This window comes from Bidens hawaiensis, unplaced genomic scaffold (genome assembly GCF_021521415.1).
Source record: "Bidens hawaiensis isolate Kalapana, Puna unplaced genomic scaffold, B.hawaiensis_p1.1 tig00038154_1, whole genome shotgun sequence".
In the NCBI taxonomy this organism is placed as follows: Eukaryota; Viridiplantae; Streptophyta; class Magnoliopsida; order Asterales; family Asteraceae; genus Bidens; species Bidens hawaiensis.
In genome coordinates this window covers 22,944-43,577 of record NW_027496692.1, presented here as the reverse complement: position 1 = coordinate 43,577, position 20,634 = coordinate 22,944, and the positions used below count along the sequence as shown (strand labels likewise).

At 33.3% G+C, this 20,634-nt stretch overlaps 4 protein-coding genes and 1 non-coding gene across 6 annotated transcripts; 1 reads left to right on the top strand and 4 right to left on the bottom strand.

Annotated features, from left to right (window-relative positions):
* Positions 1-1,935: 1,935 nt before the first annotated feature.
* LOC143590079 (expansin-like B1) lies at positions 1,936-3,642 on the bottom strand. Of its 2 annotated transcripts, none has more exons than XM_077070671.1 (6): positions 3,095-3,642; positions 2,902-3,011; positions 2,625-2,806; positions 2,348-2,480; positions 2,059-2,262; positions 1,936-2,008 (listed from the first exon to the last, which is right to left on the bottom strand). In XM_077070671.1, exons 1-5 carry the CDS (start codon positions 3,240-3,242, stop codon positions 2,062-2,064), a joined length of 774 nt encoding a protein of 257 aa, XP_076926786.1. In that variant the 5' UTR covers positions 3,243-3,642; the 3' UTR covers positions 1,936-2,008; positions 2,059-2,061. The 2 variants fall into 2 exon arrangements, with proteins under 2 accessions (XP_076926786.1, XP_076926787.1); XM_077070672.1 differs by having other exon boundaries at positions 2,902-3,008.
* A 3,045-nt stretch (positions 3,643-6,687) lies between these two features.
* Positions 6,688-9,973, bottom strand: LOC143590073 (protein ABCI7, chloroplastic-like). Its single transcript, XM_077070661.1, has 3 exons — positions 9,072-9,973; positions 7,141-7,400; positions 6,688-7,074 (listed from the first exon to the last, which is right to left on the bottom strand). The coding sequence occupies exons 1-3, from the start codon at positions 9,942-9,944 to the stop codon at positions 6,750-6,752; spliced, it is 1,458 nt and encodes a 485-aa protein (XP_076926776.1). The 5' UTR covers positions 9,945-9,973; the 3' UTR covers positions 6,688-6,749.
* A 1,338-nt stretch (positions 9,974-11,311) lies between these two features.
* Positions 11,312-12,301, bottom strand: LOC143590078 (uncharacterized). The gene is made up of 2 exons (XM_077070670.1): positions 12,094-12,301; positions 11,312-11,907 (listed from the first exon to the last, which is right to left on the bottom strand). The coding sequence occupies exons 1-2, from the start codon at positions 12,233-12,235 to the stop codon at positions 11,387-11,389; spliced, it is 663 nt and encodes a 220-aa protein (XP_076926785.1). The 5' UTR covers positions 12,236-12,301; the 3' UTR covers positions 11,312-11,386.
* A 392-nt stretch (positions 12,302-12,693) lies between these two features.
* TRNAC-GCA (transfer RNA cysteine (anticodon GCA)) lies at positions 12,694-12,765 on the top strand. Its single transcript has one exon. It is a non-coding gene; the product is annotated as a tRNA-Cys (tRNA).
* Positions 12,766-14,161: 1,396 nt separating this feature from the next.
* On the bottom strand, positions 14,162-17,242 carry LOC143590077 (aluminum-activated malate transporter 12-like). The gene is made up of 6 exons (XM_077070669.1): positions 16,742-17,242; positions 16,511-16,651; positions 16,141-16,413; positions 15,910-16,034; positions 15,676-15,819; positions 14,162-14,764 (listed from the first exon to the last, which is right to left on the bottom strand). Exons 1-6 carry the CDS (start codon positions 17,019-17,021, stop codon positions 14,177-14,179), a joined length of 1,551 nt encoding a protein of 516 aa, XP_076926784.1. The 5' UTR covers positions 17,022-17,242; the 3' UTR covers positions 14,162-14,176.
* Positions 17,243-20,634: the final 3,392 nt, after the last annotated feature.

Genomic DNA, 20,634 nt, shown 5'->3' with positions numbered 1-20,634 from the left:
TGCCATGTTGGATTTACATGACAATTCCAGTTTAGATATGCACATAGACTCTTTAATGCAGCATAATTGTAATATCCTTTTTACAAAGTTATGTATATTATTGTATATACTACAAGAAATCATGGGCTTCATTGACGGAAAATATCCATGGGAGACTCCCACTAGAAATTCATTGATGGATCACCGACGAATACCGTAAATACTTATTTTTATGTTAAAAATTGTCGGTTATTTGTCGACGGTCTGATAACCGTTGGTGATAAGTGACCGAGTAGTGTTTCCCGAAAGACTTTTCAGGTTTGATTGTTAAACATTTATTTGGTATTGGTATCGATGGCCTGCCTGTTGGAAACCTTACAGTGTCCTAAATCACAGTCACTCGCAAATAGTTAATTATTTAGAAATGATTCAGACTTTGTCTAATAAATTTCCAATGGACTTCCTTCGGTAAGGATATCTAAAGCTCTTAATATCACATATTCAAATGCAATGTAATTTGTAACAAAGTGAAATGCAGTGTAGTTTTGGCATATAAAGTATGTGTGTGTATGTATGCATGTATGTGTATGTATGTTATGATATGGTTATGTTAAATTGTTACTTGATTTTAATTGGTGTGTGTGCATGTATGTATGATATGTGTATGTATAATATGATATAAATTGTTACTTATTTTTAATTTGTGTACATGTGTGTATGATATGTGTTTGTATGTATGATGATTGTGTTTATTGGTTCTAATATGATAGGTACAATGTGGATAACCCTCAAACTCTTAAGTCTTAATCATCACTTTTAATTCCTTTATAGAATTTAAACCACCACAATTTTTATGTATTCTTGAGCTTTAGACCCACTATGGGGTACAGGTAAGGTTGTCTACGTCTTACCCTACTATAGCTTTGCTATTGGTGGGATTTCCTGACTACGATGATAATGATGATGACGTTGATGATGATATGATTGGCGGTAAACTGAGAAGAATCTTGATAACATGTATGGGGAGGCTGGATACCGAAAATTGAGGTTCTCATTGAACTTTCTTTGGAGAAAGAGCCTTTAAATGCCACACCATGAAAGACATTAGGATTCCTAAAGATATCATACTCGAAAAGGTAGAGAAGCTACATAAGTAAACGGAGGAGGACCAAAAATATGTCAGAGTATGAAACAATGTTCCTGATATGGATCAAGATTCCTGAAGTTATTATACTCAAGAGTTTGCCATCACTAGAGATGTGCTAAGGCGAGATAATATAGATAGGTTGACATTGTATATTGTACTTTTGTAATGTTAATTAAAATTTCGCATATAGCAATCTGAAATTTGGGAATATGTAATCACATTTCTAAAATTAAATATAAGTTGTAGATTTATTGTATTTTTCTTGTTGGAAATTTTTTTTTCTTTTTTATTTTTTAAATTTTGAATCTTACCATCGGAAAGAGTATCACCCACGATCAATCTACCAACAGAGATTCACCGATGGATTCTCGCCAATGATAACTTTCTTGATATGATGGAATTTGATGGAATCGTCCGTCGATAAGGCTCCTGTATTTTTAATAGTGATATAATGATAAATCTTTTATGATATGTTTTTAAGAAATTCTCATATGTGAATTTGGTTAACACATGCATGAAATTTTTACATATTTTGATGTGGATGCTCAAGGGAAGATTTCCCCACTCCATAGTTCAAGGAAGTTGCATCATGGCTTTTGTCTTAAAAGAACTTCTTTATATCCACAAATGATGTTATAAAGATAATATTTTTATTTCCAGCAAATCAGCAATTATTTTCTTTTGAAAGTTATTTTCCCATTTAGACAAACAAAACCTACTTAAATAAATCAATACATTTTAGTATTACTTTAGCTTGTTCAATTCTTACAAAAACAAAGAAAATAAAAAAACAATAACGAATTCTGATACAATTTTAACCAACTTATATCGACATTAAATAATATGCTAGAGACAAATCCTGTCTGCTTTTATTCTTCGCGTCTTTTGAACGCATTAGTAAAGAAAAAAATCCCTATAAATGCGCGGTTAACTGATTATTCTACTTGTACTCCTGTATCATATATATCCCCCTTTTTCCAGTTTTCAGGTATCGAGTTAACTGGAACAACCCATTTTTCATCTCCATCGTCACCGCTAAATAACATTCTTAGAGACAACGGTCCACTAGGTGGTGATGTTGTCGTGAACACTGATCCGTAGCTTCTGTCCAGTAATTTACAACTGAAATTGTTGGTCTGCATATAAATAATATATACCACAACAACATTAATATTTTGATCATAATATATATTTACACAAACATATATATAGTAAACTTACCTCACATAGTTGCACTGCAGTGATATCCTTTTGGCCTTGTTGATACCATATGACAAAAGCTAGATAATATGGGTAATCACTGCTTTCATCAATCTTTATTGTGATGTTATAGTTTGGGTAGCTGCATGATACCCTATGGAGGTGGATATATGGTAAAAATTAATTATTGAATTATCAAACTAAATTACTCTTTTGTATATATATTTTAACTTTTTTATGATAGTAACACAAAATAACATTTTAAAATTTAATCTTATATATATATATATATATATACCTCCTATACTCAATATCCACAATTCCTTGTGATAGCAGAGATGATGCTGCATATTCATTCTGACCCATTTTACGAAACGCTTTCTTGCTCATAATGAAATCTGTCCGGTCACTGGATCCTTGGTCGGTTATAACAACGGTCACTCCTTCATCTGAGCAATATTTAATGTTTGTGCATCTTACCTAAAATTATTCATTTTAATATAAAGAAAACTAATTTAGTAACTTTTAGTTACATATGTATAGACAAAATTGTTTTTAAGATATGCATATATAACCTGATAGCAAGCACCACAGCCTACACCATCTCGATAAAGATCGGACGCAGCTGCTACATTTCCATAGTTAATTGTTGCTCCAAATGAACCATATCCACATCTCCCAGCTGCTACATTATCAAATAAATCATGAAAAGGTTATAATGATATTAAATATACGCATATGCATGTTTATATATGTTTTGGTTCTCACTTTCTGAGCCTTTTTCATCAGAATCCGGGTAGTGTGCTGCGCGAGAATGGATGAACGAGCCAGTAGAAGTAGTGTCACATTGTGTTGGAGTTAGCAAGGAAAATATGAATGCAGAAATTGTAAACAAAACATGGAGTGAAAATGCCATTTGAGTAATGGAAGCTTATTATTACAGAAGAGAAATGATATGCAAATTTGTTTTGGTATGGAAGCTGTTAACATAAGGTGGTGGTATTTATAGTGATTGTATAAGTTGGTAAAATTAAGATTCTATGGTCTTGACATTTTGTGTTGAATGAAGGAATTTTGTTATTCTCATCAACCTGCTAACATAAGGAAACTTCATGAAAATACTTTATGACTTTTCTTTAATATTTTACTATTTTACTTTTTCTAATTAAGAGCTGAGAATTGATGACTAAGATGATGACGACGATGACGATGATGATGTTATAACTTATAAGCGGCCTTAGCTTCTCGATATATGCATGTCATTTACATGACTGCATTGTTGTGTGCACTTAAACCTCGATTAAACTATTAGACAGCCGGATTAGCAATTAAGTGGTTTAGAATTCAGCTAATTAGTATTTTTAGGTGTTTAGCAAGTTATTTTATTTCAGGCAGTTCACTACCCCTGCAATGGAACTCAACCCAATTAATCTAACAATTTTTTAAATTTTCTGGTGTAGCATGCCACAAGCGAACTCCATAGAGTTTTTCACAATATAACTTAACCCAATGCTTGCTTTTTTTTTTTTGTCTTTTCAAACTTTATGGAGGTTGCGAACCGTTTTAAAGGACATGAACTTCCAAAGCAGGTCTAAAAATACTAACTGAATCCTAATTCCTAAACTACCCGCTAACCCAATACGTATTATTCATGTTTTTTACATTAGATATCAAGAACTCGTAATCTTTGTTCCGGTTACACCATTTTGACTTTGACTACTTCGAACTTTTAATTAAGTTTTTATGAGTTGGTAGTGGATTTGAAGCTACAAAATAGTAAATTTGAAAACACAAAAAGGTTGATTGGAATAGAAGGAAAACAGTGAGGCCAGTTAGGTGGTTTAGCACTAAAATTTGATACATTCAAATCAAGCATATATGTATGTATGTATATGAACATGCTCATGTTCCCACTTGTGCTAATAATCACATTAGGGCCCCATTAGCAATTCCTAGCCTAGCTCTATTTGTTCAAAGTAATCACATCTTAAATTTCAACTGCAAGAAAAATTAACAATAATATAACCATCGAACACGCTTTCATAATTTCAAAACATGACCAACTGTTGTTGCGATTTTAGTTATTCGCAAGATTTTGTGTGACGTTTCGGTTTATTCAAGGTGTGTAATGTAAACACATGATTGAAACTGGTTATTAGTTGAAAATTTTCTTATATTAGAGTGGAATTAGTTAATAAAATAAGATTTTTTAATGGGACACCATCAAGTGTATATATCTTGAAACCATCATTAGCAGTTGGCCCTACTATGTCTTTGTATAATGTCAAAGCTATGTGTAAACAACATCTATATGCCTACAAGTTGTTGTTCATGGGCTTAAAATATAGGCAGCCAACAGCCTGCTTTGTTTGATTTTCTTTAGAAAATATTAAAGATTAGATTGATCAAGGTATATTTAGCCACTAAAGACTCCTAAAACATGTTTGCTTGTTAAAGATCATGAGATATGAAGTGGTCCATAATAATAATGATATGGATGATGTTGCAAATCTTCCTATATGAATCAAGAAGCATGAAATTCAAAATTGTGTATTTCAAGTGATAAAACTTTTGAAGATTCAAAACATTGAATTTGGTTTGATCCATCAAATATTGATGTTTATTTAAAGGCTCCTAATATTTATACACCACCACTAACATAAAGACGACTCATATTACACTCTACGGCTCGTATGATGCCAGGGGTGGGTAGTTGAGAGAAGCATACGGATCAGATAGTGTAATTGGTTAGCATAAAAGAGTGTTTGGTTCACTACAAAGAAAATTTTGAATCGGTCAGTTCTCTTAATGGCTTCGATGGTGGGTTTCAGACGGCCCCAACAATGCCAAATATTATATACGAAAATAAATTAGAAGATTTGTATTTTTCTTATTATTTATTTCTATGATTTGTAATTTTTTTAATTATCAATTTTGATAATTTTTGACAGTTACTTTTTTTTTTAATAAAACTAAACAACTGAATGCTACTTTCTTTTAATTTAAAACTTTTAATTACCTTTTTGTAATAAACTAAGCTACAGGTAGAAGACTTTTGCTTGTCATTTAATTTACAGTGTCATTTGGCTTATTTAGAAAACTAGAAGCGCAATGTCTTTTTATCTACGTTTCGTATCAAATAACCGGCTTAATTGCATAACGAGGAAAACCTTAAATGGCACGCAAATCTAGGCATTAATACGAGCCATATTAAGCCATACGACTCGTATGTAATTCATGTCATACAACTCATATTGCACAATAAGTGTCGTATCACTATACACATTGACTGAAGTGACACACTTTGCATGCATGTCTAGAAGTTAGGAGTGATACGACTTGTATCACCCAATATGACTCGGATCAAGTGACACGAAGCTCACTGGCGTCCAAGTCTGAGGTTGGTGTGCCAACATAAGCCCCTTATTCGAACACGTGAAACTTAGGGAACAAGCTAATTAAATTTTAGTTTCTATAATCCAAGTTTCAAGATTTTCTAAAGTTTGGATTGAAAGTTAAGATTTTGAGGTTCTCTACAAATTAAAGCATCAATCAACCAAACCATTCAAGAAGCAATATATAGGTAGATTTTGGCCATTTTTAGGTTGTTATAATTGTCTCAACTTTCTTGAACAAGCTTGCACCTTTCCTAAAAAGGATTGTGTTTGCAGCCAATGGATCATCATCATCATAGACGTCAAAAGCGACACATTCATCTTTTTGATGGCTGTATGTGGAATATACAATCACCCTTTTACTTTGTGAAAATCTTCCCTTAGATCATGTCACAAATTTAGCTGCGCATTATACGGCTCAAATTTTGTTGTTTATGTTCAATTCTGTTCATCTATTTTTCAATAAATTTTATATTTGAATTAGTAGTGCCGGTCAAAAAATATAATAATAATAACAATAACAATAATAATAATAATAAAACAGGTTTTGGTTTTTTATATCTAAATTGTTTAACGAATAAGTATGTTCAAATTGAACAGTTTAACCGATTTAATCAAACAAGATGCGTTTAGGTTGACCCTATTTGACTTATTTAGATAAACAGGCCATACAACTAGTTTTCAGGTTATACATTTTTTAGTATGTCCGGATTATGCTTGATGTCTTTGAACAACAAATAAACACAACCGATTCAGCCCAACACGACACCATTTACCTTCTGTTTAATAAACGATGAAGTCGATAACATTCTTGTAATGTTTGGTAATTTATTTCTTGGTTAACAAACATTGTTGAACTATTGACACAAAGTAAGAATTATTGACTCTTTAACAAACATTAAAACTTCTCTTTTGAGAATTAAATCAAAATAAAAGAATTTTAATAGTATAAAAATTGTTGATGTAAATCAACTCATAATATAATCAAATTCCAGATTTTATGACAAATTACAAAGAAAATTCAAACTTTATATTGAATTTTCTACATGCACTTCAGGATCAAGCAACTTCTTTACATGATGTTCCACCTTCTTTCTAAGATCATCGGATGGAAACCGGTCAATAACCTCGGCCCCAAACGACACAATTAACGCTTTTCTTGCGGTTTTTAGATCAATACCTCGTGCTTGAAGATAAAACAGTTGGTCCTCTTCCAAATCACATATTGCAGCTCCATGAGAACACTTCACATCATCTGCAATTATCTGTAAATTCGGTTTCACATTAACCGTTGCACGCGGTTCAAGAATTAAGCTCCTTGTTAGTTGTCCCGCATCCGTCTGTTGTGCAAATCTGCCAACATTTAACAATTAATATTTAATCAATTAATTTGGAGTTGAGTATGTATTTAAAAACTACCTGTTGACTTTTATGTTGCCATCAAAAACGGCTTGACCGAGTGAATGAGCTACAATGCACTTGTGAAGTTGTCTGGAAAACCCTCGTGGATGATCCAACACTATTTTGCTATGTAGATCTTGTGTTTGATCGCTTCCAGATAGGTGAAATGTTGATAATCCTGTTAATGTGTCGGACCCAACTTGTCGAACGTGGACATTGTGTCGGCTTAATTTTCCACCCGTGCTTACCTCTACCAGCTCATAGGAACTCGACTTTTCCTGTAAAAAAACCAAGAATGTTTTCATGTTTTGATATAAAAGTTTTTAACATCAATACTAGTTAACATATAAAAATGTTATTTTTATTTTATTAAACATGATATAACTAAACATAAAAAGTTACATATATTTAATATAAAATATTTAAAATTTGGATGGCTTCACAGTTTTAAACGAACGACCGTGAACACCCCTAACTGTATTATTTCAACAACAAAATAATGAAGTGATGCCAATATGTCAAGCTCTGCGACTGATGGCTCTCTAAATAATTTAGGCTTTTGAATTCAAGCAGCAACTCAAAAAAGATGGATATGAAAACTAAATACAAAATCAGTGGAGAATACAATAATTTAGAAAACATTTAATTCTTTCCTTCGCCGGCTTTCGTTGATTTACAGCTTTATAGTAATTCTATTATTTCAAAAAGAGTGTAACTATAGTTATAAACGGTTAGTTTCTATATACATTGGAAAAAGTTATAACTATGTCCTGTGTTGACCCGTCAGTTTTTTATAAATGATTTAAGAATTTGTTTTTGTGTGACTACAAAGGATTGAGAATTAGAGTTTGTTTGTGTTTGACCCAACCCGATCCAAATATATGTATATTGAATTGATAGACTTGACAACACTAATCGGGTTAACCCGAAACCTGAATTTTTTCAACAAAAGAACCCGAAACCCGACCCTATTAACAATTCGGGTTAACCCAAATAACCCGATTAATACTTTTTGATCCAATATAACCCGACCCTAATTAGCTTATTCGGGTTCAGGTAGGGTCGGGTTAACCGAGTTCAGGCATTTTGGACACCCTATATGCGGACCAGCCAAACAGAAGATAACAGGCCAGAAAAAGCCCAGACATAAAAGGAGCATAACTCGGGCTATAAGTGGAGTTATAAGGCCCATAAGCAATGAACGGAAAGGCCTCGACAAGCCGGATCATGTAGGCCTAACTGTCAGACCGGAATTCCATCATTTAAGGCTCCGGCTTCAGCATTGAAGCTTTCTCCCACAATCATAGCAGTTTCTAAATCATTATTTCTAGTGTAATATGCGTAAAGTCTATACTTCCAGTATTTAATTTCCGGTTTATAATTTCAAAGATCCGGCAATACCTATCAAAATCTAGAATTCCTTATAAATGATTTCTTCATTCAATAACATATCATTTTCGCTCAAGAGTAAATAACTTTGTGCTTCTGTTCTGCGTTATATTCAATCAATACTAACAGCAGTTTAGTACATACTAATAGTCTAAGCTACCTACCAACATTTATGTTAAATATTAGTCCACGGGCCCGAGTTAGTTTCTCATATTATAAATGCAGTCAAATGAGGGCCAGGGGGTGGCCCCGGCCTCCCCTGTTTTTTCGCGCGTCAGTGTAGTTTATCCGTTTTTCGTCCGAAATATTTTATACGTAGTGTAAATTTACCCGCTTTCAACCAAAAATTTAAGCCCCCCCCCCGTTTATAATTTTTTGAATACATTTTGAGTCCCCCCCCCCGGGCATTCACGTCCAAGCTTCGCCACTGGTCAAATGCTTTTACAGTTTACACAAAAAGATAGCTTAAATATGATCCAAATTAAGAACTTTTTTGAATGCTAATAAGAAATATCATCATAACTTCACAAATCACATAAACACTATAACAAACTACTCACCTGTCGAACGGACGTCCACTTAATATGCGCAGAGCTCAAAGACTGCATCTGAATATACGAATGACTAACTTTCGCCTCTTCCCCAATCACAACTTCCAAAACCGAATTACTCCAATAACTCAAATCATCCCGATCACCACCCCCCGTAAACTCCTCAACTATCCCAACCTCCCCACCTTTCTCAATCACCACCAACACCCTCGGATTCGAAACCGGCAACTTCCTCGAACCTTTACCGCTCCCTTCACTCGACACATACCTCAAACACAAACCGCCCTCAACCTTACACCCTTCCGGCACATAAACCACCACCAAATCAGGTGACCCGACTCCATTAAGTGACCAAAACAAGTCACCCTGTACCGAAACCGGCAAAACCTCGAACACCCTTTTCGTTATTTCACCCGAATCGATACCCGACAAGCTCCCAACAAAAACCCCTTTTGGTAAACCTGATAACTGTGATAAAGAATCAACCAAGTACCCATCAATGATAGTCAAATTGGGCAAATGGGTTTGTTCTAAAACACTCGAATTTGTTAAATTGGTTGAAAATTGATCAATTGGAGGATACGAAACCGGTTTGATATCCGATTGCTTGATGAAAGACGTGTCTGTGAACCTGAAAGGCTCGTCTTTACGTGAAGGCCATGGGGTGTTGAGAAGGGTTTGTGAAGATAAAGATCGAAGCTTTTCAAGATTTGGTGAAGTGGGTACAGAGTCTTCTAGTGATTCTGCGATTTGGAGGACAAACGGGTCGGATAAGGCGGAAATCGAGGGTCGGGTCAAGAATCCGGGTTTGGGTTTTCTTGAAGTGAAAGATGGAGATGGTGTGGTGTGGAAGATGGTGGTGAAAGCTGAAACAGCAGCCATTGTTATTGAGGAACAGACGCCAATGCTTATTATGCATTTTTGCCGCCCGGGTTTATTATATTTGGTTATTTACGGTTATAGGTTATGGTTAGGGCTGTCTAAACCGTTTGCGACTCGCTTGAAAACTGATTGAAAAATGTTTGTTTGTCTTTTCGCTCTATTGTAAACGAGCTGTTTTGCTAGGTTTGGTTGTGTAAACGAGTCAAGGAACGAGCAAAAGTCTGTTTAATTTGACTCAGCTCGTGAGCAGTTAATGTTACACCCTTCTACTATCATATTAACTTATTTAAAAGTTTTATAATAATTTGTTAGGACCGTCGTTGAAAACAACAGAGGACATATAGATTAAATCAACTAATTAAGTGTTTTAAAAACATGTTTGTAACACTCGGTTGAACCGGTAATAACTAGATGACTAGATGTGTTTATGGGTATTTGGATTATACTTCTCTTTTTTCTAATCTTTTTTACTACATTACATAAGAACATTCGTAGTTTGTGGTTAAAACGTCGTTTTTATGTCAAAACACCATGTAAACGTGGTTTTTTAAATTTTCTTTTCTAACTATATACTTAGAGGTTTAAAACCTCTTTTAATTATTAAATATATTATTTATAATAATTATACAAAAAAATATAAATAAAAAAGAAAAGATATAGGGACCAACCCTTTGGTCCCAATGCGCCAATGATGCATGCAGCCAGCAAAAAAAAAACACAGAGCCAAAATTCTTTAAAAACGCTATGCCTGTTGTGATGTGAAGGCTTTTTGACTTACCTATTATAGATGACCTAATGAAATAGTCATTTCACTTTACTTACCTAACGAGTCAAAACCATCTTTCAAACAGTGGACATGTAAATAAATGTGAATACTTTAGGGGCCTTTATTTACTTTATTTTTAGTCACACGTCATTATGGTATTTTATTTCCATATATATATATATATATATAGTATTATCGTTTTTACTACGTGCTACTATCAATGATAGTATAGTTGAACTTTGATTTCCTTTTATATTGCCGCATACATATGTAATCAAGAGCTGATGGTCTCTCTGAAAGCCACCTCTCCATCCCATTGGATAGAGGTACGTGCCTACATCCCACCCTTTCCAGACCCTACTTATAGTTTTACTATTGGTGGGACTCCACTGGGTATGATTGATTGATTGATTAAGAAAATGGAGAGCTAAAATAGAATTATGTGAACACACTTTATAAAAAAGAAGGAAACAAATCAATACAATATAATCAGCTCAAGAGTCAAGACTTGTGGGCATTGTTTATTCAACCAATCTTGTTTAGTTGGTCAAGAATATCAAATAAAAATCAACTTGATCTTTGTGATTAATAGGAGCTAATGAATTTATTTACAAAAAATAGAGTACAAGTTTGTAAAACAAGCATAACTTTATACACTTTCTATAAACTCATACTTTTAATATAAACTTGCAATTTTAGGATTGCAAAAAACTAGCACTTCTTCAAGAGAAGCTTTGTACTCATCTCCAAACAAAGACTCCTTTCCATCTGCCCTTTTGGCATAAGACAATCCCAATCTTGACTTTGCTTGACTAAGATCTCCAACACCCGAGTTCGTATCGGGCCCAGCAAACCCACCCATGACGGGTGCGAGTGGCGGCCCAATCAGAAGCCCATCCGCCCCAAATTGCGGCCCACCACGAGCATAATCAAAAAGGGCGGCCCAACTACCTCCTACTTTAGGCAAAACAATGGGCTCGTGTTTCTCTTCATCGGCCCAATAAAACAAGAACGCGTCAAACGAGTCGTAGTAATCATCCGTGCTTCTATAACCTTCGGGATTAAATGCTCCAAACTTGAATGAGTTGTTCGTGTAGCCGATTATTACACACGGGCCTTTGAAATCGCTACATTCGTGAAATGAAGTCGCACTAAATCCATCTAAGGTGGCTTTGTAGCAACATTTTAGTTCCTTCCCTATTCAGGATCATACAAAACTCAACAATAAATATTAATAATTTATTAATATTTTAAACAACTTTCAACCCTTTACTACGTTATGGGGTTATACGATACAACTGTATTATTATAACCCCACAACGTATTTGGGTAGAATTTGATAACTTCTAACAAGAAAAATATGTCAAGAGAGAGTGTGTGTACCATTGAGGAAAGTTTTGTTTAGTAGAGAAGAAGGGAAAGGAAGATCAATATTGTGGTAATTAGTTTGAGGTTTATCAGAGGTTTTGTTTTTGCCTATGTTCCAACCAAAGAGGCACACGCAATTTGAAATGCAAGAAGCCATGCCCAAAAACAATTCCAAAAAACCACAAACTTGAGCAGGAGTGCCACTATCTTACATCCACCCATTTATATCTTATCCTCAATATATAATTCCAAAAAACCACAAACTTGAGCAGGAGTGCCACTATCTTACATCCACCCATTTATATCTTATCCTCAATATACTGCACCTTTTCAATTATCATTGGCACCACACATTAGTACAACTTTACACTAATATTTGATTATTAAACAAAATAAATAAAATAAGTTAAAATGACAATAAAACATAGAAATACACACACACACACACCAGACAATGATTTATATTAATATATAGAAATAAAATATGTTCATTATATCATAGTTTATACTAAAAAAATGTGAGTGTTGAAATCCGTTTAATATTTACATACTTTATTTCTATATATAAATGATGCAAACGTCAGATAGTTATGCACACCGAAGTTAACTATTAAAGAGTCCTTAGCTCAGTGGTAGAGCATTTGACTGCAGATCAAGAGGTCACCAGTTCAAACCCGATAGGGCCCTTTTTTGTGATTAATTTAGTTACAACCATGGTAAGGTAAGTTTCAAAGCAGTATTTGGTTTACAACCAATGGCTTCGAGATGATATGTTACTTTCGTAATGCAGTAGGCAACCAAACGAAGATTTAACTCGTTTCAACGCCTGGACTAGGATTTTGAGTTAAAGTTTATTGGCAAATACATGTTGTAAATCGGTTTTTTAGTCACGTTTCATGATAGTGCGACATTGGTTGTTCCAATGGCTACGTGGGCAATACGACGAGTTGAGAGTATCATTAATACTTGTTGATGCGAACGGGTTTGTTTGTAGCAATGTTGGAAATGATGTATTGTAGTAGCCCCAAAGTTTACAAGATAGTAATCATATGATTGGACTTGGATATATAAGGGAGCCATTGTGGCAATGTTTGGAATTGCTACCTGGAATGCAAATCGTCTTTGAGGATACATGGAAATGGTGTCTTGATCGGTATGAAGTTTTTTTCATTCAAATCGTGCAGGTTGGCAAATACTAGGGGAAAGGGAAATAACATCAAATTTTGTACTTGATTGGAATAAACGGGTTCCTCTAAAGATAGTAACATCGGATGTGCTTTGCAAAAGACGTGTTCTTGACAAGACTAGACAGTGCCCATTATGTGAAGACTCATTGGAATCAGTTGAACACATTCTGTTTTCTTGTTATATTCCTTAGTCATACGTCAATATATTAGTTGTTGGTGTGGTATTCAATTGATGTGCATATATGAAATAAGGATTTACTAAAAATTCATCTCAACATAAAAGCCCGGGAAGGAAAAAGAAAGCCATCCGAGCAATCATGCTGACAGCAATGTTGGAGTGTTTAGAAAGCGAAAAATGAATGCATGTTCAACTGATCACGGCTTCAATCAATAGAATCATAAAAGACATAAAATGGCAGTACTTATGGGTAAAGAATGGCGGTAAAATAGTGAGTTGGATTGCGATATGTGGTGTTAATGCCTTTTAAAAAATTTTGTTGTTTTTGTTGTATTGAATGATGACTTGTGACTTACTAGTCTTCTTGTTAATACAAGTCCCCCGTTAAAAAAATTAACATTTTAGGAAGACTAATATATCATTATTAATTCCACGAAACTTACTATTAAACATTACTCAAAATTCCTTAAAATAGAAGACAGAAATAAGTAAAAAACAAAAACAAAAGAAAAAGGGGAAACAAAAAAGTATAGAAAGGGTCCCACACACATGTCCGTCCACACGAACAGAGCAGCTACGGACGGACCTTCTCAACGTGACATCCGTGGCATCTTCATCCATTGCCCACCACATCATCGTCCATGTCCATCCATATATTTATATATATAATATGATATATATGTCACAATACCAAAACAAAAGTACCAACATATATATATGTCACGTTTACTACTCACTCTGCCCCAACAGAATTAGGAAGATTAACCTCAGTTCTTGATCTGCTTCCCACATTAACAACCACTTCATCACCATGTTCATACTCTTTAAAACAAGCCACTCTCCCAAGCTCTTCAACCTCTTCAATCACTAGATCAAGTCTAGCCACCAACTCCACTAACAAAGCCACAAAAGCCGCAAACGGAAGCGCTTCAGAGAACTCCAAACTTGTGATCTTAAGTTTACTTAATGTGGGCCTCAAAACCCGCTTCTCGGCCTCCTTTGACTTTCGGTCAAAGGAGGACGGGGAGTCTGGTTTTAGGTTTGATGGGTGGTGTTCTAGTTTTTGACGTGCGGTTGCGGCTACAAAGGCTAGCATTTTGGAAGTGTTGTTGGGGCTGTTTGGTCCGAGAAAGAGGCGTGGTTGTGACTTTAGAGCCGTGTTGAGGTCTTGTAACGCTTGTTGTAGATGGTTGGTGAGGGTTTCGGGCGAGCAGTGTCGTCGGTCTCTTATGCTATTAGCGAGTTCGGTTAGAGCTGTTGTTACTTCAGATGCTAGATGAATGCAAGGGTCTTTGAATAATTGTCTAACTGATCTTGGAGTCTGAAAAACGTTGTAGCAAAATATGTTTTGTCCATATACAAACTTTGAATTTAAATATCATAAAAGTTATTTTAAAACTTTACGTCACGTTAATGTTTAAAGGTTGCACATTCTATGGTATGACTTATAAAAAAAGATGTGACAAAACAATATAAATCCATTAACAGAGCCTAATAAAAATAAAATTTGAATATTCTTGTCTATTATATTATTTATTAATCAACATAAATATATATTATATGTTGAAAAGTTAAATTAAAGATCTGATGATAAGTTATAGCCTGATCTGGAAATAATTATTTAAATCTCTTCTATATTCATATATATTCCAGAAAGAATCTTCTCTCATGAACATTCTATAATTAGATCTCTCTACAAACAATAACTTATTAAGCAACTTGTAAATAAATATATGGCAAATATATATATATATATATATATATATATATATATATATATATATATATATATATATATACAGGGTTGGTATCATTTAAGAACTTTAAAAAAATTAAGAACTCTTAGAAACTCTAAACAACCAGACGTTTTTAAAATTTTTTTATGTATTAACATTATTTAATAGTAGTTTTATCATATTTTATATAAAAAGTTTTGATTACATATGTTAATCATAAGTTTACATATGTGTAAAATTTATAACTAACAAATTTACATAGGTGTAAAAAAAGCATAGATATGTATAAAAACTAATTTTCAAAATTGTAATTGTAAATATAGATATAGAAAAATGATAAAACTACACTCAATTAACATTGATATACAAAATTTTTTATAAAAAACATTAGTTTTCAAGGGTTCATTCAAGTTCTTAAATAATTTAACAGTTCTGTAATGATACTTATATATATATATATATATATATGTATGTATATGTATATAAAAATAAGTACCCGAATTTCGGTTTGAAGACTTCCATGAAGAGCGACAACCCCGTAACAAAAATGACGAAGAACGCCTCCTAGTTTCACATATTGTTGACACGGGAACTTGTGGCAATGCCACGAGTGTCTCGGCTCCCAACTTGCATGAAGCGCCTGACCATATAAATATTTATGTTAAAAAACTATAAAATAGTAATCAAGTTTCAATATTATTTAAATTAAAAAAAATTACAAAGAGCTTACTAGGGTTTCATCGGTTGATTTCGAGTCTAGAACAGCCTTATAGTTCTTGTAAATAGGATCATCTATTGAGTTGTCTATTTCTAATATTTCTGATTCTTCATCAATGAAGTATTTGTTGACACAAGCTGCATTTGGTTTAAAATAATAAATAAAAAATATTTAATAATTAATTAACCTCTTAAATGCAAATCATATGAAATTAATATATTGTCTAAATATACACATTTATACCATCTATTGCTTTTGCTAGGCCTTCAATCTTGGTGACAGTTGAATTATGAAGATCTTGGCCAGACCAATTTGGGAAGAAGAAAAGACTCATAAATATACAAACACCAGAACCGATCGCAATCGTGGAAATGCGCCCTTGCGCTAGTTTTAGGATATCGTCGACACGATAACTTGATACGGTGATCAAGTTAAACGTCAAGAGGAATATTAACACACCGTAATCATAATTCTTTTTTATTTTAGGGAAGAACCTCAAAAAAGTAGTTGATGCACCTACAAAAAATGCATAAATAAAATAACTTTATATACTTACTAAACATGTTTAAATTTATATATTATTGTAAAACAAATTAATAATTCTATTTGTTACCGATTAGAAAAACCGAAGCTCCGATGAAAACAGCTCGAAAAACCTTCCCGTATTCTCTGGCTATAAACTCGAATAAAAAGGCTAGTGTCGCCGCTAGCAATGTCCCGAATCCTCTATTTAATCCTTTGCATATCGTCGCACCTATCAAATTATATGTAATAATAATAATAAATATACATATGTAGTGACAACTGACACGTTCATTTCAGAACCAATAATATAAAAACTTACCAACGGTAAACTCAAGCACAACGACGACGGTCATGACAGCCCAAATAGCATTTTGTCCGATCCCTTTAAACAAGGGCTCCATTAGGTATAACAAAGACACTAATGTCAAAGAAAGCCCTACTTTAAATGCATGGATCAGCCTCCTCGGATCATCTTTGCCAACTTTCCATGTTTTTCGACATATGCAACCCGGAAATCTCTTCGCCTTCTCTGCGTAAATCTTTGTTTTCTTGCTGAAATCGGTCATGTTCGTGTCCGTAAACCTCGTACACATTTGCATCAATAGATCAATGGATGCACTTGCTTGTGTTGTTCAACAAAAACTATGTGATGTTGACAAAGAATATATAATGAGCAGCATATGGTTTGTACTAAAATATATAGGTGTGTTATGTGGAGGACAGATATGATTTATGTATATTCATTGAAAGTGATGGACTAGAAAAATATATATATAAAAGGTTAATCATTGTTGATTAAAGAAATGTGATCAGTCAATATAATAGATGAAACCTTTGCAAGAAATATGACAGCTTTACCATACCAAATACATTTAATTAATTTGTTTAGATGTTAATGATTGCATATACGAGATAATGACTATGTGTATTATATATGCAAGATATTTAATTTCTTAACTAATTTGATTAATAGTATATTTCTTCTTTAAGATGGTGAGTTTTTTTAAAAAAAATAAATAAATAAAGTGTATCTACTACATAAAAGATATCAAAATAATTTAATTCCAATAAATTAGGTTGTGTTATTTTCGAATTAATAATATGTAAACTACGAGAACTATACAATTCACGTCATATATGGGGGATACTGACAATGAAATATTAAGCTAAGCTTTATACAAAAGGTTGTCAGTTTAAACCCGAAGCCTACACGGGTTTTCGTTCAACTAAGTGTTACGCCAGAAAGTTCTGCTCTTGTGGTGGAACAACGACTATCAAGTGGCAGTCGATGATATGGTTTCCCGGGGGAACGCCTAAGCCAAACTCTGAAGCCAGCGTGGGCCCGGTTAAGACAACATAGTCTGGCTAGAGATGGACATTGGGGCTCTCCAATTTCAGAGAGTACGATAGCTTAAATACAAGAAAGTCTCAATCTTAAAAAAATATATATAAAGATTTTAATGTAATGTAGTACGTAAAAACCACACTCGTTTCCTCAATTACTTTGGTTTTCTTACATAATGTTGTTTTCTAGTTCTTGATATATTCTTTTTTTTAACGACTAAAATTTTTGCACTTTATAGAATTTTAGCTCATGACCTCTATTCTTTATTTTTAGTATTTATTATATATACAAGTTCAAATTCAAAGTATTAAAAATTACCTTTTTAATTTATAAGTACAATTTTTTTATATATACAAGTATAAAATTCAAAGTATTAAAAAAAAGGAAAATTGGATTTTAATAATTCCAACTTAATGCAGTTGGCTGATAATAATCCCAACTTTGAAAGTAGCTGTCACTGGTCCCAACTTTCACACTATTTATTTTCATTGGACATACGTTAAAAAAACTTAACGACGTTATGTTTTTTTCCAAATTTCAAACTGATATTTTAGGGTTTTTGATCGGAATGAGAATACGAGTCGATTGATGTAAATTTAATTCGAAACGACGCTTCAAACAGCTTTATTTTTGTTAATTAAAAGTTTAAACACCGAAATTGAAGCTTCCTTTAGTCGTTTGGACCACCGTTTGGAAGTAAGTTTTACATCAATCGACTCGTATTCTCATTCCGATCAAAAGCCCTAAAATATCAGTTTGAAATTTGGAAAAAAACATAACGTCGTTAAGTTTTTTTTAACGGATGTCCAATGAAAATAAATAGTGTGAAAGTTGGGACCAGTGACAGCTACTTTCAAAGTTGGGATTATTATCAGCCAACTGCATTAAGTTGGGATTATTAAAATCCAATTTTCCTAAAAAAAATAAACCTTTTTTTGCAAGTACAAATTTTAGTAAACAGAAAAGATCTTTAAGTGTGATTTATCGGTCAATGTGACTATACAAGTATTTAAAGTATATTAATTAACCTAGATTAAAAAAAGTATTAGGTATGTAAAATTTTCAAATATAAAAATGAAGCATTAGTTAATGCACACAATGTTTATTTGTCATAAGAGGGATCCTTATCAGCTTATATGTAAGATGATTACTTCAATGCACTAAACTAATGGCTAGAGGTGGGTAAAAGAACTGAAAAACAGGTTAGTAAAACGAGAAGAATTGCTCCATAAACCAAACATAATCGTCAGTTTTAATCGATGTGAGTTACTTAATTGAAACAATTAAAAAAAGAAGTGAATTACATAAAACTGGTTTCAAACGAACCAGTTATTTTCTCTCCCATGTAAGATTTCAAGCCGAACTGGCTTAAACAAAACTGATTTTGATTTTTCTTGTTAAGGCAAAAATTTATTTGTAAACCTCTACTAATGGCTCATAAACCTACAATGTCTATTTAGTTCAATATGTCAAGAAATGTGAAAAGGTTTATTTACCAAAATACCCTTCAATTGGTCATGATAAAGTCATAAAATGTTGAGATTGTTTAACAACTGATAGTAAAGAACGTACAAGTGTTGTTGGTTGGATTTTGGTTAACTAACACGAATACACTATGAATCAAATACAGCTGTGAAGTTCATTCTCATTTGCTACTTCCTAGTGGCTACTTGTTTCATACCTTTGTGAGCATTAGTAGTTCGATTTGGTTAGAACTTGACCAGCATTAGTTACATACTTACATATAAGTATTATATAATTTAAAAGAACATTAGCATTTCGATTTTGAGAACATTAGTAGTTCAATTTGGATTGAAAGCAGGCTAGAATCAGTCGTATTATTTGTTTGATCTTACTAAATAAAAAAAAGGAAATAAATAAACCATCATAACAGTCCCTATTCTATTAGACCAAATGACACTGCAAAAAATATTTTTTAACAGCAAAGGTCCGGACACCTGAAATCATCCTGACAAATGGCTCACTACTTGGCCTTAATAACAGAGCGTGGTGACCTGGCGCAAAGAAAATACCATTTCAATAAAAGATGAGTTTTTTAAAATGTTTACAAAGCTACTTAGAATTTTTATGTAAAGAAAGCCATTAGACGTTTATTATATATAACTAGCGTTCTTTGTGGCGCGTTGTGCCGGGCAGGTTGGTAAATTCCGGACGATTGTAAAACCCAAGTTTGATGCGGTAAGTCGAAGTGAATTCGGTCGGTTTCGGTTACGTGTGCTATTGTACCATAACTAAGACAAAAAAATAAAACAAATTAATTATAAAATTGAGGTGGGCCAATGGCGTGACGTCGATCAGTAAAACTTGATAATTAGCAAAACCCAACCGTTATTGATCCCGGACGTTGAGGCGGGGAATCTATGCAAATTCGGTCGGTTTTCATCATGTTTGTTACGGTACCGGAACTAAAAAACAAAAAAAATAGCATTTAGCCGGTTTTCGTTATTGCACTGAAACTAAAAAAAAACGCGGTGAGTTTACGCGAATTATGTCGGTTTTCGTCATTTTCGTCATTATACTGTAACTAAAACAAAATTGACATGCAATCAGTTTTCGTTACGTTCATTACATGCCGAAATTAGAACAAAATAAAAACAAAATACCATCAATACGGTGTCGCAAAGTAACCTGACGGGAGCTTTGCGGCACCAAACTTTTAAATTGTTATATAATAATAATAATAATAATAATAATAATAATAATAATAATAATGTTTTCCGGTGTTATAAATTCTAGAATATGTTTAAAAGATAAATTCTAGAATACGTTATAAATTTATAGGCTTGTCAATTTGGGTTAGAATTTTGTTAATTACACAAGATATTTATTGTAATATTAAAATAATC

Coding starts and splice junctions, on each gene's coding strand:
- LOC143590079 (XM_077070671.1), bottom strand. CDS start 3,242: ATGGCATTTTCACTCCATGTTTTGTTTACAATTTCTGCATTCATATTT. Junction 2,807..2,901: donor GCTGTGGTGCTTGCTATCAG/GTTATATATGCA, acceptor GAATAATTTTAG/GTAAGATGCACAAACATTAA. Junction 2,481..2,624: donor GTGGATATTGAGTATAGGAG/GTATATATATAT, acceptor CCACCTCCATAG/GGTATCATGCAGCTACCCAA.
- LOC143590073 (XM_077070661.1), bottom strand. CDS start 9,944: ATGGCTGCTGTTTCAGCTTTCACCACCATCTTCCACACCACACCATCT. Junction 7,401..9,071: donor AGTGGACGTCCGTTCGACAG/GTGAGTAGTTTG, acceptor GTTTTTTTACAG/GAAAAGTCGAGTTCCTATGA. Junction 7,075..7,140: donor GGCAACATAAAAGTCAACAG/GTAGTTTTTAAA, acceptor AAATGTTGGCAG/ATTTGCACAACAGACGGATG.
- LOC143590078 (XM_077070670.1), bottom strand. CDS start 12,235: ATGGCTTCTTGCATTTCAAATTGCGTGTGCCTCTTTGGTTGGAACATA. Junction 11,908..12,093: donor AAACAAAACTTTCCTCAATG/GTACACACACTC, acceptor GATCCTGAATAG/GGAAGGAACTAAAATGTTGC.
- LOC143590077 (XM_077070669.1), bottom strand. CDS start 17,021: ATGCAAATGTGTACGAGGTTTACGGACACGAACATGACCGATTTCAGC. Junction 16,035..16,140: donor CCTAGCAAAAGCAATAGATG/GTATAAATGTGT, acceptor AACCAAATGCAG/CTTGTGTCAACAAATACTTC. Junction 15,820..15,909: donor AATCAACCGATGAAACCCTA/GTAAGCTCTTTG, acceptor TTATATGGTCAG/GCGCTTCATGCAAGTTGGGA.